Source organism: Glandiceps talaboti, chromosome 3, assembly GCF_964340395.1.
Source record: "Glandiceps talaboti chromosome 3, keGlaTala1.1, whole genome shotgun sequence".
NCBI lineage: Eukaryota > Metazoa > Hemichordata > Enteropneusta > Spengelidae > Glandiceps > Glandiceps talaboti.
Window position 1 is genome coordinate 13,919,854 of NC_135551.1, and position 23,033 is coordinate 13,942,886.

General features: G+C 36.0%; 2 protein-coding genes and 1 long non-coding RNA gene across 3 annotated transcripts; all 3 read left to right on the plus strand.

Moving 5' to 3' along the window:
* Positions 1-2,425: 2,425 nt before the first annotated feature.
* On the plus strand, positions 2,426-8,137 carry LOC144432943 (uncharacterized). The gene is made up of 5 exons (XM_078121255.1): positions 2,426-2,632; positions 4,233-4,924; positions 5,563-5,728; positions 6,841-6,979; positions 7,705-8,137. Exons 1-5 carry the CDS (start codon positions 2,450-2,452, stop codon positions 7,848-7,850), a joined length of 1,326 nt encoding a protein of 441 aa, XP_077977381.1. The 5' UTR covers positions 2,426-2,449; the 3' UTR covers positions 7,851-8,137.
* A 6,092-nt stretch (positions 8,138-14,229) lies between these two features.
* LOC144433075 (uncharacterized) lies at positions 14,230-14,976 on the plus strand. The gene is made up of 3 exons (XR_013480759.1): positions 14,230-14,391; positions 14,774-14,873; positions 14,960-14,976. It is a non-coding gene; the product is annotated as an uncharacterized LOC144433075 (long non-coding RNA).
* Positions 14,977-15,083: 107 nt separating this feature from the next.
* On the plus strand, positions 15,084-20,507 carry LOC144433426 (uncharacterized). The gene is made up of 4 exons (XM_078121742.1): positions 15,084-15,642; positions 17,666-17,813; positions 18,512-18,650; positions 20,302-20,507. Exons 1-4 carry the CDS (start codon positions 15,098-15,100, stop codon positions 20,445-20,447), a joined length of 978 nt encoding a protein of 325 aa, XP_077977868.1. The 5' UTR covers positions 15,084-15,097; the 3' UTR covers positions 20,448-20,507.
* Positions 20,508-23,033: the final 2,526 nt, after the last annotated feature.

Sequence of the window (23,033 nt, forward strand, 5' to 3'; positions counted from 1 at the left end):
TATGTGTTAACATCAACGTGTGTATTCCTCCATTTTTGTAATTTTATTTTTACGAATGCTGATGTTTTGTGTACATATCTTCTTTACTTGTGAATATTATCGAACAGTTATTGGTGGTTTTCACCTTGTGCAAATACAGCCAGAAATATGTGTGTGTGGTGAAATAAACGAATCTCGCTTTTTATTGAGCTAATGCATCCCTGACTCAGTACCCATCCTTGATCAAATTACGCTGATGTACATTTTCATATTCATGCTTAAAGTTAACACTGGCGGCGTGCTTTAGATTCATTAGCATTCTGGTGTGCACGATCCATGAATGAGATCAGCGATATCGATGCTGGTAAGGGCAGATTTGAAACTCTTGTTTGTTTGATGTTGCTGTTGCTACTGCTGTTGTTGTTGTTGTTGCTGTTGCTGTTGTTGTTGTTGTTGTTGTTGTTGTTGTTGTTTTACCCAGCACCCCTAGCAGAACGTGATGATAATTCGGGTATGTAGTTCACCATCTTGAAAAGCAATTAGATCAAATTATTTGTAGCTTTACACCTGAAAATTAGTGTGCTCACTGCCCTGTTTCCTAAGTTACAATCACTTCTCTCTCCACCTTTGTCATAAATAAACATGAGGAAATGCGAGTGATGATGTCATTTCATCCATAATTCATAGCGCAATGAAAATGTCTACCTATATTACTACTGTATTGTTTTATATTTTTTGTGTCAGAGACAATCCACATTTAATTATTTCCGGTTCCAGGTTAATGCCAAAACCTCCTATCTCCATTGTTAGCATTTTTATAAGCATGTCATGTGCGATGTCTGATCACATACAGAAAAAGGTCTACCTTTGTTCTGACAGGTGACTAGGTAAAAACAAGAATTGACTCGTGTAAAAATTGCTAACTGAAAAAAAATGACTGTTTTTGTTATTTTCTTAAAATGTCATTTTCTTTCAAAACCAATGATGAGGTTTTCCGAAAATGTGTTGTTTCATATCTTATCTGATCATAATTATTTGGGTATGAAGACATATAATGCGGACAAAACGTTACTTAACAGTTGACTTCAGGTCATAAGGGCGCCGAAAGGTCATAAGGACTTTTCCCCTAAATACTTTTTTTGTGTGCTCTAATAGCACTTGACCCTTCATTTGACTATCACGTATCCGTTCTATTTATTACCAGTTCTCGCGTAAAGAACACTTATCCACGTACAAAGCACTGCTCTTTCAAACGAGTGTCATTATGCCTATTTTTTCCATTAAATATAGTCAGACAAGCATATGAATATTCAAGCCCAAATGCTTCGATCAAAAGTCGTTATGAACAATTGTAATTTGTAATTAATTTTGTCATCTGATCACGCACATGTTGAGTGACATGGTTTAAAAAAGATTGATCACAGATTCTGTATTTACAAAACCGATTTTAAAAAATGGAATAATCAAACACCAACTATTTTTGCAATCTGAGACATTTAGTAGCTAATTCAAATAACAAACCAACATTGAAAGCAAATAATGTCCATCTGGTTCCTAATAATGTTTGTTGTTGTCATAGTTAAGAGCACTGTTGAAATGTTAGACTAACAGTGAATTCGATCTACATTAGGGACTGGTGTAGAATCTTGGTTGTGGGTGATTTTGTCTAGTAAACTTCGAAATATTTTCAAGGGATCGCCATCCACGAAATAAGGACATTTTCATGAAGTTTGGGTTCTCGAGAGTCGTTTCATGATTCTATATGATTCCTGAGTCCTATTAACGTTAGTAAAAATCGTTATTAATATTCTCCATTCAACTATAATTACGTATAGTGCTACTCCTGTCTCCCATGAGACAAAGTGACCCACTGCAATGATATATATTTCCAAATGAGGGACAACTTCAACTTGATGTTTCTCTGACATTGCAGGTGGCGTAACACATGAAATGACTCTCCAGAACCCAAAGTTAATGAAATTGTCTTTATTTCCCGGCGAGACGTTCCCTTTAACACTTACGCCATCGATTGTCAAGGTATAACAGTGATTTTGTATATTGTTAGTGTAGTTTTTGCCGGTTTTGATTCGTAGTATATTTTGGGGTTCAAATTTATAGGTGTTCGTCATCTGTTTGGACTGACTGACTGACTGACTAACTAACTAATGTCAAAGTTAAATAAATAAAAATAAATAAATAAAACAAATTACGTGTGCTTTTGTCTGAGTTTAGCTTTTACTCTCAACACGATGATTACAGCGCCGAAATGGCCTCCAAACAAACAGAATCAAAATAACTCACCAGTTATTGAAAGGGGTCGCCCCTGCTTACCATACACACACAATCCTTTCATTTCACATTATGTCACACTCGCCTGCATTATCCTAGACATAGATTTAACGAATATTTTTTCTGTGACGTATAGCTCTATTTCTGCTGATAAATAACGTTTTTTTTTTTGGTATTTACCATGAAACACTATAACATTCTTTTACTTGTTATATTGTGTTTGGCTGCTGGATTAGAAATACTCATGTTTCTGCCATTGGATATCGATGAACTGCCACCCTTAAGTATGAAAGATGAAAGAGATTGGGAAAAACCTAAGAGCGCTCACTTGCCAAACACTCTATCTAAAATGGCGAATAAAACGGTAAGGTCTATGTTCTACAGATTTGATAATTTGACTGTCTGACTAATTAACATAAGTAATTAGCATAACATAATTAGCTTACAATCACACTGGCTCATTATTAACAAAAGTAATTAACATAAGTGAGGGAGGGACGATACACGATTAGCAACATAGCATATTTCATAATTAAACGGTATTTTCTGAATTATAACTATATATTAATGATACCATCACTTATATAATTGCTAATAGTAAGCTAATCGTAAATATTACATGAGTTATTTTCATTATTAGTGATATTTATCAACTGGGGAATACGCAGTCAATAGTAGGACAGGATTATTTAACAAGAATGATGTCATGCCATGTCTGTGTGCGCGCGCGCTCTCTCTCTAAGCGAAGGAATAACAATCAATAGAGGTCTTTGTTGTATCCTGAGGGAGGCGTTTACTTTACACGTTTTACTTCTCAGCTTGACATTTTAATATAAAAGTTTAATGTATTTTTACTTCTTTTTTTTTTTACAAATTTGTATTATGTGTACAATTTATTGATGATATGTCATGTAATGTTAATGGAACATGTTGGCAATGTGACATGTAATGTGTCATTTAATGTGTTTGTAATTTATGCGTTTGTAATGTGTTTGTAATAAGCCATGTAATGTGTCATGTTATGTGCTATGTAATATGCCATGTAATGCGTCATGTAATTTGCCATGTAATGCGATTGTAATGTACCATGTAATGTGTTTACAATGTGTTTGTAATGTATCATGTAATGTGCCGTGCCATGTAATATGTCATGCAATGTCTCTCGATCTGTATATGACAAGTAATGTGTCGTGTAATGTGTTTGCAGTGTTTATGTTGATTCTTATCTCATCTAATCTCACTTCTCCATTCTATCTCCTCTCCTCTCCTCTCCTCTCATCATATTTTACTTGAAGGAAAAGTCCAATCAGACTTGTATTTATTTTCATTACCTTTTAATAATTTATCGAAACAAAGAGACTGGGGACAATGTGACTGCAAGAGGCATAAACCGTTGTAGGATATGAGAATGACTGAACAATTGCCAAATGCAAGATGTTTTCTTTACAGCTTCATATTTGAATAAGATGTAGTAGTCTTTCAGATAAGCATGTCGTGCCACGCTGAACAAAATAACAAGTATGACAAGGCTGAAGAACAAGACTTGTCTTACTTTCTAGTTTGCAGAAGTGTGATTCTGCCGCTTCAAAGACATTTAAATCTGCTTGGTCTTTTCCTTTAACTCTGAAACTAAGTCTTTTTGAACTATACCTCATCATAAATGTCAGCATAAAATGAGGGAGTTACAGAAACTATGAACACAAATGAACCACACTGATTGCATCGATTACCAATAAGCAATAGCTATATACTGATTTTAAAGTGGAAACAATTGCAAAACATACTGCTTCTTTTTCTGGAGCGAAACGTGCCTGTGAATTCCCGAAGGAGAGATGATTTATATTCGATAATATATTTGAAAAACAGGGTCTGTCTTTCGTAGATGTTACCATCCTTCAAAATACGTCTGTCGAATACTCAATTAAATAGGAACGTTTGACCCACTTTTCTCGATCAACTAACAGGCAAGGACGAAACTATCTACATCTGAATTATCATTAAGGAATTCAATTCTTCCCCAACGTCAGAAAATGGAGGATCGTTTTCTCTTCCCAGTTGTTAATTTCAAAGGTGGACCAAACTTTCAATATCGTCAGTTTAAAATTGCCATCCAAATGGCGGTGAATACCAGTCGTACAATAGTTTTGACGAACTTTACCCATCATCGTAAAGGAGCATATGAAGGAAGAGTCGGCTTCGAAGAAACGTTTGATGTTGAGTTGTTTGAAAAATTCATACCTGTCACGACCATCGATGAATTCAAAGCAAAATGTGGTTCACTTGTTGATAGTGTAATAACAGCTCCCCATCAAAGAAACGGGCCATTCAAAGGCGTCGCGGAAGATTACGGTAAACAACGTTCTTGGCTGGAAGAGAGAGTTGGCGTCACAGTTCCCGATAGTGAAAGTATACCTCGCACTTGGTTAGAATATAATCGCCTAATGAGGAAACTGTCGAACGAAAAGTGTGTTGTTTTGATAGCTCCGATTGGTCTTGAAAAATCTTACTTTCCAAATAAACAAAAGGTGGCAGATGCTATGGATAAGTATTTCATAAGGACAGAGTTCTTAAGGAGAGCTGTTAAACAAGTGATGCCACTTGTGTGTGAAGGAAAGCCAATTCTGGCTTTCCATTGGAGGAACAAAACGGGTGAGGAGTGAGTACCCCCTAACTTATTGTTACCTATTTCAATCACAACTATTTGTTAATTTCCCTTGATCACATACTCTAGATTACAAATCTCAGCAACATATTTATCGGGTTTGAATACAATGACGAATTTACTTGTGTGATAATTACATAATGTGAATATGGCGTTTAAAGTAAAGTAAAATAAATACATACATACATACATACATACATACATACATACATACATACATACATACACACACACACACACGCATACATACATACATACATACATACATACATACATACATACATACATACATACATACAGAAGTACAGAAGTACATACATACATACATACATACATACATACATACATACATACAGAAGTACAGAAGTACAGAAGTACAGAAATATATGCAATTTTATATATTCTCACTATAGTTTATTTTTTAACTGATATATATTCACAATGAGTATATACGTATAACAAGAGTGTAAAATAGTGCTAGCTCAAAAATATATCGTACTGATCTGTCTATTCTACTATTTCTGTCGTTCCTCTTTCTGAATGCCAAATGTACAATAACAATAAATACACCCTTTACTATGTTTATTTTACATCAAATGTGTAAGGTTATTCTTATGTGTTACGTCATTTAGGTGTCGCATGGGACATCTATTGTATGAGAACAGCCCGAGGTGTATTAATCTATCTCAAATTCAACAGCAAATGATAAAGACTGTATTAAAAGACATAACTGACATCATTGAAGAACATGAAATCGGTTGCATGTATGTTGCCCATACACCCAACGAAGACAGCAAGGTGGGAATGCAATATCAATGCTATTTAGCTGCTTTTGTCAAGTTTTAGTTACAGGGGCAAAAAGATGCATAGATATTCTTTATTAGCAGACTGGTGATTTTGACTGTTGGTCTACGTTATTCGCTTTTACTCACCTTAGTGCTGAATCTGTGGTCCGTACCCAAGTATTTATTCATCCTAATTGTCAGATTGAAATAGTTATAAAACGGCAATTTTTGGCGTCGGTCCACACTGTCTCATGGGAGTCTCAGCAGAAATGCACATGCAAGTAGGTGTAAATGTCTAACCATGGTGTTTTCACTGAAGCCAATAAGCACGTAGGAGTCATGTGTAATCGTAAAATGACTGCAGTCGCACTCACCTTTAAAGTGGCACAAGTTGATCAAGAGTTTATTAACTTTTACGCAACTGAAAATGCGTACACAAACCCTCGATTAAACTAATATCACAACAAGCCCATAAGCTCGAGCAGGGTAGATTCATTTATGACCGGCCGTCTCACGATGATATTGTAGAGAGCACCCTCCGCGTGGAGAATGTGCATAGTATATAGAACGCGCATGCATAGTCATTGCGCCGCGCAATGCATCCTTGGGTAAAACCACCAAGAAAACACATGGCATAGTATATATGACTCGCATGCGTACTAGTCATTGAGCCGCTACGTGCGAGCTATTATAGTATACAATAATTATTAATGTTGATGCATGCCTTCTAGGACATTACAATTGCTTTGTAGAATTTGTAGACATTTTTTATGCTTATTTTTATATGACTTTTTTGATACGTATATAAATTACATCATCGGATCGTATATATATTATATCTTCCTACTACGTTTGCATTTAATCAAATTCAAGTAATGGTTAAGTATGTTTCAGGAAGTAGAATATGATGAGTGACTCTTAAATACATAGCATAAATTTCGACACAAAAGAGTTAAATCTGTCATCTGCCTCTTAATTAAGGCCACAGTGACTACAGAGAATAACAAAGTGTACTTACAATGTACTCATATATCGATACCAAATTCCAGTAAACTAGAACTACATTATATTTATTATTCGGTAAACTCGTACCACATGATGTCTTTGTTATGTTCTTCATTACAGGGTTTCATGAACTTGTTGCCGAGTAATTATTCAAAGATTATTACTATTGATGACGTCATCAATCTACGTCATCCCGGTATTGATTCCTACGGTGGTGATGATTACTTCATGTCGTTGATAGAACAAGAAATTTGTTCAAGTAAGGTTTATTTTCATATGTTGCTGTCTTTTCATTTTTCATTTTGTCGTTGTGCGCTTGATCTTGATTGCGTCACCTATTTTGAAAAAAAAATAATGTTATAAGAATACATTATAATATTAATATAATATGAAATAATTTATGCCACACATCATAGTCATAACTGATATAGTGTCTTTTGGTATTTCATACACAATTTGTAACTAATTACTAATAATTATTAATTACTAATTATACTTGTTGAAAAAAACATTATTATCGTATTATAACGCTATTTAGATTAAAGGGAATTACAGATTGTCACATGATTTACGATTCTGATATGCCACCACGAGATTCGTTTGCTTCTCAATTTGGACGTTAGAGGCCAAGGACACTGAAGTCAATTTATCGTGAAACTCGGATATCCCAATATGGCTTGCAGCCGGTCACCAATATAGCGACACGTACACATACCAACATACAATGTATGTTCCAATAAAGTAGACATTCTACCAGGTATATACCGTCCCCTAGGTTACCTTAAATTGGAAATGTGGATATCAGGAATGAGTATTTATTATTGATTTAAAGCTTTGACGCTTTGTACAATAAATCTTTCAACTAATGAGTTATATAATTACCCACATGACATCCGGGTATAAATCAGAAATCAAAAATAACTGTCCATTTTCCATTGATAGCACCATTTTTAATATCATTTTTTTTTCATTTTTGGTTTTCAGGGACAAAGGTGTTTATCGGCAATGGAAGATCCAATTGGTCAACATTTGTATTACGGGAACGACGAGCTTTCCATAAAGGACCAAACTACGACATGACAACCGATTTTCCAGATATTTTTGGCGTTATGAAAAGCTGTTATAAGTAGCAGAAAGATATTACAGCATATCTTTCAGTAACGACGTGAACTGAAGGATGTTTAGGCTTTGTGTTTCACAATAGAAGCCACATTTAATCAATACTCTATTTACACATTGCAAGGTGTACTAATTTTTAACTTTCATTTATTATAATTATTAATCGTTAGTCCGTACCACATTTTTGTCTGTTTTATTGAACTGATCTAACATGTAACTTGTACATTAAAAGTTTTTCGCAATAATGTTTATTGCCCTCTAGGGTGTGTTGGTAAATTCTTGATATCTCTGTACACGTGTTAATGCAAAGTGAATCAGAGCCAAGGAATGTTTTCCTTTATTTTAATTTTTCTTCTGCTGTGTTTTGCTATTAAAATTCTATTAGAGCTATTACCCAAACTTTGTATTCCTTTCAAGCATACAAAATATGAGTGTCTTTGTCAGTACGAGTCGCAGACGAATAATGATAAAACCCTTTGAAGCTAAAATCACGAAATTATGCAAATTTAGGTTATATTATGTTATGTTATGTTATTTTATGTTATGTTATGTTATGTTATGTTATGTTACGTTACGTTACGTTATGTTATGTTATTATTAAGGTTATTTGATATTATATATATATATATAGAGAGAGAGAGAGAGAGAGAGAGAGAGGAAGATTAAGTATTAATCTATTGTATGGATGACGCCCTCTTGCGGTAGACTAAAGCATTAGTTTTTTTTCCCCAGAGAGGGTGGCAGCATTTGAGTAACCTTTGAGGCAATACAGCCTCTTCACATAACATCTGGACCCTGACGACAAGGTAAAGAATATTCTCTTCCAAAAAAAGTTATTATTGGGCAAGATATCGTCGTCTGTCGTCACGTCCTTACAACAGAATGTTTCGTTGCTATTGAAGGCGAGTATACAGCTGTGTTTTTATTCCCATGAGTGTTTCAAAATTTCGAAAAGGTCCAACAGCAGTAGGGGGGACACTCCATCCATGAACCCCCCCCCCCACTCCGTCGTTGTAGTAGTTTCCACCCAGTTTATTATTTTGCCACATGATTTTTATAGAATTGGCTATATCGCCAAAATAATTATATTCAAGAGGCGACCACTCAAAATTCATGTTGTCAATACTATAGGAGAAGCCGATGGTTCATCCTACAATCTAGTATATGCTTACCATAATTACAACACGTGGTAGATGTATATATTAGTTAACTTATACACATGATGCGATTAGAATGCCCTTCATCAATTCATTTTCTTCGTAATTCGTAAATAATGTTTTTTTTTGTTCATCATAAATGCAAAAATTACAATTTTTATTTTCTTATTTTGTAATTGAACATTTATTTTGTATGTAAATTGTACGCGGTACCCCCCCCCCCTCCATCCCAGAATGATGGAACGATCATAATCTTAACAAACTGTAACAAGCAAATAATAACAGCTATGAGATGAGACATGGCAATCATTTTATTGACTTAGTTCATCAGTTAGGGGTGGATCAGCAGTTGAATGTTGGAGATTGAAGCATTTTGGTTCTCATCCTACAAAAATGAGTTTACTTTTAATATTTCTGTTTGTAACCTAAATGCAAATATTTCTAAATACTGTTCGCTATAAGAGTTAAAGCATGGCACTATACTACTGCAATATATTAATGGCTAATTAAAAAAGACGGTTATTGCATATTAATTTACAATAATTCAATCTATGTACTACTTTGTTACTGAAATATTTCATACCTGAAACTCTTCTTTTCCCGTGTTTATGCTAATCAATGGTGTGCACTCATTGAACTCTATCTAGTGGCAAATTAAAACGAATACACATAATGTAATATATACAACGATGTCATCTTTCAACGGCTATGTGCGTGTAACAACCATATATAACCACCTAGCGATAGTATCATGAGTGTGTATCCACAGCGGGAAACGGTGAAGAGGAAGAGGTAAAGGTGTATAGATTCAACCTACCCCGTATCTGCATCAGTATAGTTACGGTGTAGGTCCTGGGTATGGAATAACCCACCGGGGAAGAGTGATTAGTCAGAATGGTTTTCGACAGTGACTGCCATTTTAAAGGCGTCACAAGATTTAGCGCACACAGTGACAATGTGACACTTCTGTACGTCATGTAAAATGAACTTGCCGATACAACCAGAAACTATATACAACAATTGCACAATAAATGTAGCTTTCAACTTTCAAGGATAACAAACATAGCTCTACGTTTGCCTACGTGTGTTTTGAAAAGTGGCTGCTTTTACGAGTTATGTATACCCGTTCATGAATGTTTGGTAATTTTCATTGTGTTCTCTGACTTGAAGTCAAAAAGCATTTAGTACATACAGTGACATTCTGTTACGTAACATCTAGTGCAACTGCACTGGGTTATCTGACGATCAGATCTGCGCTCATGGTAGGTGGAAGTCTGACGCTTTTAAGTCCTACATTAGAAACTCTACAGCTTGGTTCCCAAAAAATGTAATTGTAATTGTAACACTCTTTTCCTAGTCTGGGGTAGTTGGTCAGCGATGAGGGTCAGGTCAGTTCATGGGCTGCTGACATTGTGGCTTTCCAGGCTACCCAGCATTTTCCTGTGTCTTTTCCGTCAGGGCTTGATGTCATTTTTAACGTAGTTGGTTATGTACTTGTTCAAGGGGTTAGATGTTGTAATGTTGTATTTGTCTGTTAATAATAAGACATTTTAAGACGTTTTCCTGTTAGCTCTAATATAACTGAATTGGCTTAATTGACAACTTGCTTGCGGTTTATGTCACAAGGTACAAATTTCCTTTGCGTAACGCTTCTGGTGGGGCTGCCACAGTCATGTGACTGGTAGGGTTGCGCCCCACCTTCACCTTGTTTGGGTTTGTAAAGGCTAATAAGGCTTTCCTCACTCCAAGGTAAAATATCCTAACCAATATAAAGTCAGAAGTATCTTGAACTTTGTCACTCTGATACATATGTCTAAGTTGTACAACTTACTGTGTTTCAGTGACCTTTGACCTGGAACACAGTAAAATACTATCTGTTTCAACATGATATTTGGCCAACTGTAACCTTTGACCTTATCAGAATATTGTAAAGTGGGTCGGCTGATAGAGATTATCCTACCAAATAAAGAGATTTTTCTGGATGAGGAAAGTCTTTGCTGTTGTATTTTTCTGTGATATTGTTGGACATTAAAACTGCCATGATGACATGGCCAATTGTTGCCACATAGTGTGATCTCATGTGTATTTGTAAAGACTTCTTGGTGGTACTTGCTGTTCAGGATGTGAGAGTCGGCCATACATTTTGAATCCGCATTTATCACAGTCGTCATAAATGACTATCTTACTTATATGTTTAAATTTTAAAGAAATGAATAAATAGCCATTTATCATTAATATGGTCACTTTAGCTAAATATATTCAGTGAATGGTAATAAATGACTGACCACCATAAATGCCCTGAGAGCTAATCTGTCACACTAGTGGTGACGAATTGGGGTTATGGGAGACAGGTGGCCCTCTCTCACACAACAGGAGAATTAATGCACTTAGTAAAATGCACTTGCTACTACTGGAACGTTTTTTGAAGAAGCTTTGCTCGGTATATATGTCTAACTCGTAAAACCATACATCCTGAACACTCTTTAATTACGCCCTTGTAACATATTTTGTATAGCTGTACACATAGCACGATAAAATAAATCCAATGAAATTAATGTCTGGGCACGCATCCAGAAATCAGCAGCTCCATCACAATCACGATTTTAACCTGTTATGGTGTCGACTGCTAATATATACACAGCGTCTATGTATTGGTACTTTGAAACGAAATTATCAATTTATCGTTATGTCTGATCGAACGAACAATGCTCCAGTTACAGTAGGTGCATCTCAGCATTTGTATGCATTGTCATTGCTGTACCCAGGACAGGCATTTCAGACATCAACCCAAACTGGAAAATACTTTTTTAAAAAAACTATATCAAAATCTTCGTTATAGTTTCAGAAGTGCAGAAAGCCATGATGACAGAAGTTACAGAATTGTTATCTCCCATAAGAAGGAGTTAATGAAATGGCTCTGTTAGTGTGCGAGTGTGTGGGTCTCTCTGTCTGTGTCGTAATCTTCAGTAGAACGACTGAGTTATTTCAAGTGAAACTTGGTACACATCGCATGATCATGAGAAGAAGAAACACTGAGTTGGCTTTGATAAATACCTTAAGAATATTAATGATGTATTTGCATAATTAACAACTTTAGATATTAGGAAGGTATGTGTCATATAAAAATTGATGGAGGTTTGAATAACAGTGATAAATGATAAGTTCGGTAAGTAGGTAATATCTTATATCACCTGGTGTATATGTTTTTATAATATACCTAGTGATAATGCTGTGCCACCATTCGCTAGAAACAGTCACGTGATAGGAAAATAGAATGACTATTTCCCTAGGGAAATAGTTCCATCAACTTTTACATGGTCACGTGACCACCGCGCGTTCACAGCAGGTCAAAATGGCAGCTTCTGATGTCGTCTGCCACCGCAAGTTCACAGCATGAGGTATATTATAAAACACATATTGCCTGGCCTATATTCGGGCTATAGCACCCGTTCATTATCCCCTCGTGACTGTGAGTTACCAGAATCACATGCTATTTCCCTCGGCCTTTGGCCTCGGGAAATAGCATGTGATTCTGGTAACTCACAGTCCCTCGGGTGTAATAAACGGGTGCTATAGCCCTCATGGCCAGGCAATATGTGTTCAATATAGATGATTACAAAGTATGTGTGTTCTATACAGTTGTTGATGTATTTCTCAATTTGACTGAGTAATTTGCATTATTAAAGACTTTGGTAATTTGTCAGTATCTTCAAAATACGGCTTCAAATCTTATAATTTGGTGTATACCTTGATGATATATGTACAATATTCTATCAAGTTTCTTTCTATAGCTTTTGATTGTAACGAGTAATTTGCATAACTTATGATATTCGGTAAATTAAGCATTATGTTTTTGGAATGCGAGCTTCAAATATCTTATGATATCGTACATTCGATGATGATGTAACAAAGTACACGTGTCCTTCAAAGTTTGTTGAGGCAGAATTTCGCATTCTGGTTATGTGTATTGGAACTAATCAAAGGCCTAATTACTTCCTTAAATTCAGTTTACACCCGGTTAATATGCATGCTCTGTCCCTTATGCTGTAAGGAGACCCGGGCGAACTGTGTTAGGTATGTGTGTTTGTGTGTGTGTCGTAAGTTTATGAAATAATAAATGCTTCAATGTGCTCAAGTCGAATATTTGCATGCGTTGTGTGCGACAGGTATCAGCCACCACACCAGAGCCTATTTTTTTTTCCAACAATTAACATGTTACCATGGCAACGGTCATGCTTTCAGCAAGATCCCCTTTCATCAAACTATATAATTCAGCAACGGAAGGCTATACAGTCACCCAATTTGTGCTGAACAATCCTAACCTGAAAATAATTTTTTGTTTAGGTTTCTATATATCAAATACTTTTTTGGTAGACGCCAAAGAATATATAATGACAGACATGGACACTAATGAACTTTGTGTAGCATGGTGTAGGAAGACTCCATTTAATATCGATTGGAAATGTAAATCCTATATTATCAGAGTAACAGGCTGTAGTAAACGGAGTTTGAACAATGGATATGAAATTAAATCTGACTAAGGCAAACGAATTTGCATCATTTCGATATTTTAGCGTCAAAGGGTTTTATTATTATTCGCATGCGACTCGTAGTGACAAGGACACTTATAGTTTCCATGGCTGAAAGAGGAGTAAATAAGTAATATCTCCTGTCACTCTACTACAGTGTATGTATGACATTTGTCTGATTATGTCTTTCCAGTCCAAAATATTTGCGTATCATCAGCTTATCGGCAACACGCCAATTCATGATACGCAAAGCATGTAACAGGTCTCGTATTTTATACGTATTTAATTTGATAGGAACACATATTTATCCATCACAGGGGTGGGTGTGTGAGAGCGAATGATCCAGAAAAACTGATAATTGGGTAGCCCCTTCTTTTGCTTTGCTCTTTAAAGGAAGGAAACCTATTTTTGGCTATGATCCGTTTACAACCATGTGCATCTTTTGTTAATATTACCACCTGAGTGCAACTTGGTACACGTAATCTATATTTAGACAACGTAATCTATATTTAGACACTCTTCTTTGGATAGAACGGTAGAACTAGTACTGTTGTATTCAGAAGTTTCCGTGGATTACCCCCCCCCCCCGCACCAGTATGAGGTTTTCCTGATGCAAACCTCATATACGGCACATATATATCATTCGTTTGATTCCCTGGGACAGTGACAAACATTTCGAGCTCTCGCACCTCTATCGCTGGGAAATGTTGAAGAAGATATTTTTCGGTCTTTGTAGTGCGGCTATTGTTGGACTCATCCTTTTCTATGAATACTTGATGTTGGATGTTGAAAAACACAGTAGAGGCATGTCTGTGTCTGGTGTTGCATCACGGATTGAAAATATCGGTAATGCCATACAGGAAATGGTAGGAAAAGATATCATTGCATACATGTATAAGCTACGATATTTAAAAAATAACCAAATATTTTGTTTTCGTGATACAATGTACATTTTAGAAGATTTAAGTCCCACCAAAAACAGCGTCGAAACAACACACTTCTATAAGCGTTTACGCCAATTGCCAACTGTCTAGTATTTATAAATTTTCTCATTTGACTGCTATAATTCACCTAAAGTGGAATTTTCCACCTTTTTTATGGACCATAATGTAATTACGATCACTACTTCACGGGCAAACAAAAAAGCTACATCCGTTGCCCTCGCTATGTATTTTACATCTCTAACTTTGATTCCAACGTTCCTTCTGTTTTTTCATTTGTCATATTGTGTTTGTGTGTATATTCTAGGATGCCTTCACACAACATGCTGAAAGAACTTTTGAAACGACGACCTCTGCTGTAACGACTTCTATTGGTGAAGAACCAGTAGCTGACAAAGGGCATTCGGGTAACATTTTCGTATCTGTACGAGACGACAATAATATCACCACCAAACTGGCCTCTTCTACTGAAACAGCGTCGACTGCGACTAAGGATATTATTCGGTATGACCAGAAGCATATTTTATCGCAAGACATACGTCGCAAAATGGCCAACCGATATCTTTTTCCGATCGTTACCAAAAATGGAGGGCCAAATTTTCAATATCGACAATTCGTATATTCCATCTACATGGCTTTGAACACCTACAGAACGATAGTACTAACAGACTTTAACCACCATCTTAGAAATCTCAAGCTCATATATGGAATTGCGTTTAATGAGACTTTTGACATCGATATTTTCGGAGAATTTATACCGGCTATTTCAATCGAAGAATTCAGAGAAAAGTGCGGCTCCAGTGTTAAAAACGTACTTGCTTTACCTACATTTAAACATAAACCGCTTTCATATGTGTTAAGTGTCTTTGATCTAGAGAGAGAATGGTTACATTCAAGAACTGGCATAACAATACCTGATAGTCGGTCAATCCCACGAACCAATGCAGGTATCCAAAATATGTTTAAGAAGTTAGAGGACGAAATGTGTGTTGTTATGATTAGTCCGGAGTCTTTCCGTGATACTGTGCATCCACCCAATGAGGACATTACCCAGTCCCTGTTCGCACACTTGATTAGAACCCCGTTTTTGCGGAAAACGGTATCGGAGTTAATGCCTCAACTTTGTAACGGGGGACCAGTTTTGACTTTCCATTGGAGAAACAAGACCGGAGAATTGTAAGTGATACCACAACAATTTCAACTTGTGACAAGAAATGCTTAAGACATTCAATACATGTACAACTATTTCTGCCTATCATCCTGTGGAACGACCACGTCCAGGTTGATTTTTTGTTAAGTCAACTCTCCTTGTCACAAAATAGAGATCGTGCTGCTATAATGTCAAACAAATTGAATGGTAATGATGACATCATCACCTCTTTAAAGGAAAAGTCCCGACAAGACAAAGTCAGAGAATGTCAAGTCTTTGGGAATATGATATTGGTGATGTCATCACAAGAGGTTTTCCCACAAAACTCTGCAGGATATAACCCAAATGGCTGAATACATGCAATGTGCAGGGTGGCCTCTTTACAAAGTTTCCAAGTCATAAGACACGGGATCTTGCTTTATATCCGCTTCAAATGATACATACGTTGATAACAATAGTCAATACAATTGAACTAATGGAAGGAATAAGCCTTCAATAATAAATAGAGTTTTCCTTTCAGGAAACAATCAAATTGTACGTAATCTGATGTCCCCTGTCATTTATACATAAGCAATCTTGCATATGTTAGTGGAGTTTATTCATAGCCATGTAAAGTATATGTACGTATTAAACGAAAATTCTAACTTGCTTTACTGGTGTCTACTTAGATAAGATGTTGGGGGATAAAATACCACCTCAATAGCTTACATAATTATGAAATATTGTAAAAGAAGCAGTTCTACACTTGGCAGGCGTTCAGCCATTTTGGGCACAAGGGCTTATGGGAAATCCTCCTGGCTTGGTACAGTGATGATATGGTCACATTTACCCCAGCCTGTTTGCTTTCAAATGACACTCTTTTCATTTGCCAAGCCATAGAATGCGGCAAATGTGATGTCTTGACCAGATTTTGACTGGACTTTTCTTTAACCCATACTTTTACCATAGGTTCATATATTAATATAAAACTGTTGGGCTTTGAATCTGACAAAAACATAATAAAAGTTGAAATCATTTGTCTACATCCATCACACAGTCAACGAAATTACGTATTTACTCCAACACGTTGTTAACCTTAACGTTTGCAATACCACTACTGTACTACCACAACAGTTCTACTTTCAACCCAATGACAACTTAAATGTCTGACTGACTGTTGAATGAACAAAATGTGTCCGCATTTGATTACTTTGAGTTCATTGTATTTTACAAAATTCGGCGTTTATCGTTCTGCAGTCGTCTGAGTCAATGATTTTGATATGATTTGAATGTGGTGTCATAATCAGATACAATTTTAAAGATCAACCATTGTGGGCGCTGTTTTGTTTGATTACTGTTCTGCGATAAAATGGTGTTGCATCCAATCTTATCACTCTGTTTTCGTTTACATTATGTAACTTCATGCCAACACTGTGCATGCTGCACGTGATCAAAATCAACAGACAGTTGTAAATGCTTATGTTTTGCTCCGTAAGTAGGAGATTACACAACATATATCATATTTACACACATGTATATCAGATGTGTACGTGTACGTGAGATTGTGTTGCCCTGATTCAAAGATATCCTATCTTACAGAGTGGCTATTGTCGTAAGGGACGGCATGCTAAGGACGCCCTGGCAAAGTACTGGTGTTTGACAATTCAACTATTACTAATTGTAAATTTAAGGTTCGATACCACTTATTTGCATACGCCACATTTGGTGTGGAGTATAACTGGATGAGGCATCTGGCAAAAACGTCTTACCTGTCCTGCACCATGGCTCATTGAAAGATACATGTCTTAATGCAAACTTCAAGGAATTATGTCTTCATTGTTTGTAATATATACGCCAAAAATTCTAAATACAATTCCACTTCCTTGCAAACAATACCTAACAGGGAGCATATACTTGACAAATATACTTACAAAATCAATACAACAATGTATGTATGTATGTATGTATGTATGTATGTATGTATGTATGTATGTATGTATGTATGTATGTATTTATTTATTCATTTATTTATTTATTTATACACACGTTTTATTTATTTCTCTAACTAAGGTGCCTTCATGAAAAAATGGTATGCCATGACAATTATTTTGAACATCAGGAAAGAATGCTGGAATTACTTTCAAAAGACATCAAAGATATTCAGAGGAAGAGAAAAATTAACTGTGTGTTTGCGGCGTATTCACCAGAGGAATCCAAGGTAGCGTGGTCATTCTTTATTGTCTCTTACTGTAACAAGCAGATTGAACGTGCATAATTTAATAGAGGTGAGAAGAAAATTGGGCTATGGATTTAAATGGGGTGCGAAGGGGCAGGAGCTTGAAATTACTGATTGTGTGAAATGGTTGGTATAGAAATGTTTTGATCTTGATTTATGGATCTGTTACCCAAATTAAACTTCAGGATTGGTTATTTACTGTATAAATTTGCTCATTTCAATGATGTAAACATGACATAGTTAGGTGAGGTGATTATGATAATACTTCCTGTATATATCTATCAGACATAAATACGTAATGTATGAACAGTGTATATTCGTGACTTCTAAGTGCTTATTACCTTCAGTCGTCCAGTGAAATAAGAAGAAAACACAGTATGCAATGGGTAGTAATATCGCCTATAGGTATGATTAGGATATGGCCGTAACCAAGAACCCAGTTTTACATACCAACCACCAAACCGCACCTCCCCCCCCCCTCCCCCATACACCCGCCATGTAAGATAACAGCTGTTTCCACCGAAAGTTGCCCTTAGGAAAGCAATAAATAAGAACAGCTGCTTGCCGAAACATATGCCCTATGATAAAATTGGAACTTTAAGTTGCTTAGGATAATTTTATGTTCGTCATCAAATAAGAAATCGCTCATTATCATAATTATTGTTTTCCTTTATCTGTAGCATTTCCTCAACATATTCAAGAGTTACATCCCAAACGTAATCACCATGGATGACGTCATCAATCTGCATAATCCAGGAATCGAATCTTACAACGGTGATGACTATTTCCTGTCTTTAATTGAACAAGAAATCTGTGCCAGTAAGTTTTTAGTTTGGTTTTGCTAAATGCACTCCAGTTAGAGTTATTTCCTATATACTACTATAAAATAGAATGACATGAATTTACATCAAATAAGATTCTTAACTTGTACAACATACTACAGCTGTTATGTTCAGTATATTACAGTATATATGTTCGTTAGCACCTGTGCAACAAAACTAATATCACTTTGACTAATTAAGTAATAAAGGGGTTCATACAGATGCTAATATAACATAACATAACGTAACATAACATAATTATATATAATCCCACGGAATCATTGTCCGAGCCCGAGGAATCATACGAGGAGCATTATGACGTAAAACTAATATTATATATTTATCACATTTAATTAAGACAATCCACATATTTTTCCAACAACTTTGACTCGAATTTTACGAATACTGCATCGTTTCAAAGCACTTTATTCTTCATCGCGTATCACAAAATGGCGTCTGACGGCTTGCAAATTACGTGTACTTTTAATCGCGTGATCACAAGTCGCGAGGTCAAGCTTACGTACGGGCCACACTGTGTTGTAGTTTCTCAACATCGGTTATAACCTTGCGATCTATATGTAATATCAAATTTAGTTTTAAAACGTAAGTAAAGCTTTCTTTTCTGATTGCTATGTTCTGTCATTTTAATTACATTCGGTATATTCGTTCCGGATGTGTTAGTTCGGAGCTCTGCGGACGACGAAAAGTCAGAAGTAAGTTTACCTGCTGCTACTATACAAATTCAAATTGTAATAATCTACATGATCAATTTTTTAGAAAAAAATATGTTAAATAAAAATAAAAGTACGATCGGTAACTCGTCGTAGCGTAGTATGGCAGGAACAGTGAAGAGAAAAAACTTCTGTAGAACAGGGGTGGTACGTTTTTTTTATCTGCCCTGTTTGACGTCACACAGGTGACGATTTGCACGTGTTTATGTGATAACATAAAGTTATAACAAATAAATGACTTTCAGTATGAGGTACATATTGTACAAGTCAATCAATCATGGCTATAATTATCATAATATTGACACATCGCTCAATTTACAAGAGACATGTTCTAGTTTAGCTAATACATTTAGTCCATGATCCAAGAACAAATTGAAAAAGGTCATAATAGTTCACACATATATTAAACTCAGTGTGAAAGCAAGTAATATACCTCAAATAGTGAGAAAGGATACAAAACAGAAAATAAAAATGATGGGTATCGATTTGTCGTAAATGTTAGTATATATGTAATATAATAGAGGTTAACGTGCTGTGAAATGTGGTGTAGGTCTTTCAAAGCTGGGTAAATAAAAGATGACATTGTGAACAAAAATAAGGTTGAAAAGTTCAGATTAAAGTAGTCTGTGTCTTTGGTTATATACCGTAATGAGCCAAATATGTCACACGGCACGTGATTCCCATAATTTTCATTGCCTGTACGCTGCTTACTTTCAGATAAAGTAATGGGGATCAAACCATCAATATCTATGATCTGGATGATAAAACGGACGAATATATATACTATATATTTTATTTTCCATTTCATGACATCATATCCTACAATTTCCATTTCAAAATTCATACTACCCTTACATCCAGGTAGCCAACTTCACCATAAATTTATTTATTTATTTATTTATTTATTATAATTTGCAGGAAGTGACGTTTTCATCGGAAATGGAAAGTCCAATTGGTCCATTTTTGTTCTGCGGGAAAGAAAAGTATTTGACAGAGGACCTACATATGATATTATCGAAGACTTTCCAACTATATCAGACATTGTTTTGGAATGTTATAAATAATGCCTGCATGTACATATACTTATATGTTTGTATTTTCTTCTCAAATATTGGTATATAAAGGGCAAGACTCTCCGACTAAACACTTACAACAATATTTAGCACTTCACAGGGTTGTGGATTATAAATTTCTCTCCTTTTACTTTCTATGCGAAATGACATTCAGACAACAAGAAGTATATAACAGCTCTTATTTACTGTTCTTACACATATAGTTTAATAAGAAAATAGTTGAGTTTTTATCGTTTGACCACAAAACAAATCCCCAATTTAAACGAGACTTACCTGGAAGTTGAAGTTTGATAGGGATTCTATGTAGTCATCACAACACGTAGGGATCACATGAGATAGTACTGCACATGTGTAGCCTCAGTCTTGAAAGGTCGATTGTGCACATCCAAGTCAACTGTAACGACGCACTCACCTACATTACAAAGTAGATTACAACCTCCAAAGGGTGGGTTAGGGCGGGCATGTGATCCCTACGTGCTGTGATGACTACATAGAATCCCTATCAAACTTCAACTTCCACTGTCCAGGTAAGTCTAGTTTAATTGGGGGATTCTATTACGTGATCGCACTTGGAATCACATGAGACTTTAAAGCAAGATGTGCACAAGAGACAACCAAATACAAGAGTAATGTTAACATTTATATTTCACATATTACTTCAAATCATTATACATCACATTAATTGGATGAGGTGAGCAAACCCTCTGCAAATTGACTGTCTCTTACAACTGTTTTATCATAATACCTGGCAAAAGTAGTATGAGATGACCAGCCTGTTGTAGATAATATCTGATCTATCGGGACTGAGTTATTTTTTTGCACTAGAAGTTGCTGCAGCCCTCACACTGTGAGGTTTGAAAATATTTGTATCGAGTCCTGCCCTGAGCATTACTTCTCGAATACATCGACTTATTGTACTTCTTGTAACTGGCAAATAAGGTTTAACAAAACTAATAAAAAGCTGAGTATGTTCTCCTCTAATCTGCCCAGTACATTTCAAATATTCTTGAAGTGTTGTACAAACACAAAGTTTTTTATCAGGGTGGTAAGTTTTCAGCTTTATAACTGGATTAGAGAATCCTGGTCTACTTTGCTTAATTAGACCAGTTGGAACAAAAGTATAGCAAGCTTTGCCTTCTGACGTGTGTTTCAAGTCCAACATGTGCAACGATTGTTCTCTTGCAGCTGTTACTAGTGCAATTAGCATATATACATAATTTTAATGTGAGCATCTTTAAGGTAAGTGTCTTTACTGGCCAAACAGTTTTCAAAAAGTCCAGAAATATGGATACATCCCATATAGTCTGATATCTTTGGCATAGTTGGTCTCATATTAAAGACACCCTTCATAAATCTGATAATTAAGGGATGAGCCCCTACAGTCACAGTTGTACTACTTGTACACAGAGCTGATAAAGCCGATCTCGCTGTATTTAGGGCACTGTAACCCAGTCCTGAGTTATAAAGTTCAGTCAAAAAGTCCAGTATTTCAGTTATAGCTGGTTGAAATGGATTTGTTTGGATTTGACGACAAAACTGTAACCACTTGCTGGTGTTGGTACTGTACTGCTTTTTTGTACCCATTCTCCATGATGCCATGATGATATTGGTTGCTGCTGCAGAAATGTTCTGCTTTTTGAGCGATCTCCTGATACTCGACAGGCCACCAGTGTCATTTTCCTCCTCAGAGGATGGAGTTTTGTCGTGTTTGGTATCCGTAGAAGGTTGTCTATCCTTGTTAGAACAACTGTGGTTGCTGTTATCATTTGGAGAAGTTGACTGAACCATGGTTGAGTAGGCCATATCGGTGCTATTACAATGCCTTCTGCCATGTCCACAGTTATTTTGCTGTAAACATCTCCCCAGTACACTGAAAGGAGGAAAGCATAAAAGTAAATGCATTGCCAACTTATTGTAAAAACATCAATATATTTAGCATCTGGCTCTGGATGCCAAGAAACGTAACCTTTCAGCTGTGTGTTCAGTCTAGTTGCGAACAAGTCGATCTCTGGGCACCCCCATATTTTTGCAATATCATTGAATATGAGTGGGTCCAACTGCCATTCAATTTGACCATTGAACTCTCGTGATTTCAAGTCAGCCACTGCATTCAGCACACCTGGAAGATGTGCGGCTGTGACCCATATATTTCTATTTTTACACCACAGCCACATTCGTTTGGCTATATCATTACAGCTTTCAGATTTTACTCCACCCATTTTGTTAATGTAAGCAACTGCTGTTGCATTGTCGATAAATAATTTGCACAAAAGGATTTTAAAGCAAAGAATGCAGCCAGTAGTTCTAGATAATTAATATGATAATGAGCCTCATGCTCCTACCCCCGCATCTTTTTTTCCCATAACATGCACCCCAACCATGGTTTGATGCATCACATGAGATGACAATACTGGGGTTACCTCTAGATATATTCCTACATTCCATTGGCAAGCTTCCAGCCCACCAAGTTAAATTCTGTTCACTGCAGGTGAAATTATCATATGTGCGTCAAAGCTGCCTTTGTGCAATTTTAAAGCCAGTGTTTCTTTAGAAAAGTGGTCCATATTCCACTGCCGG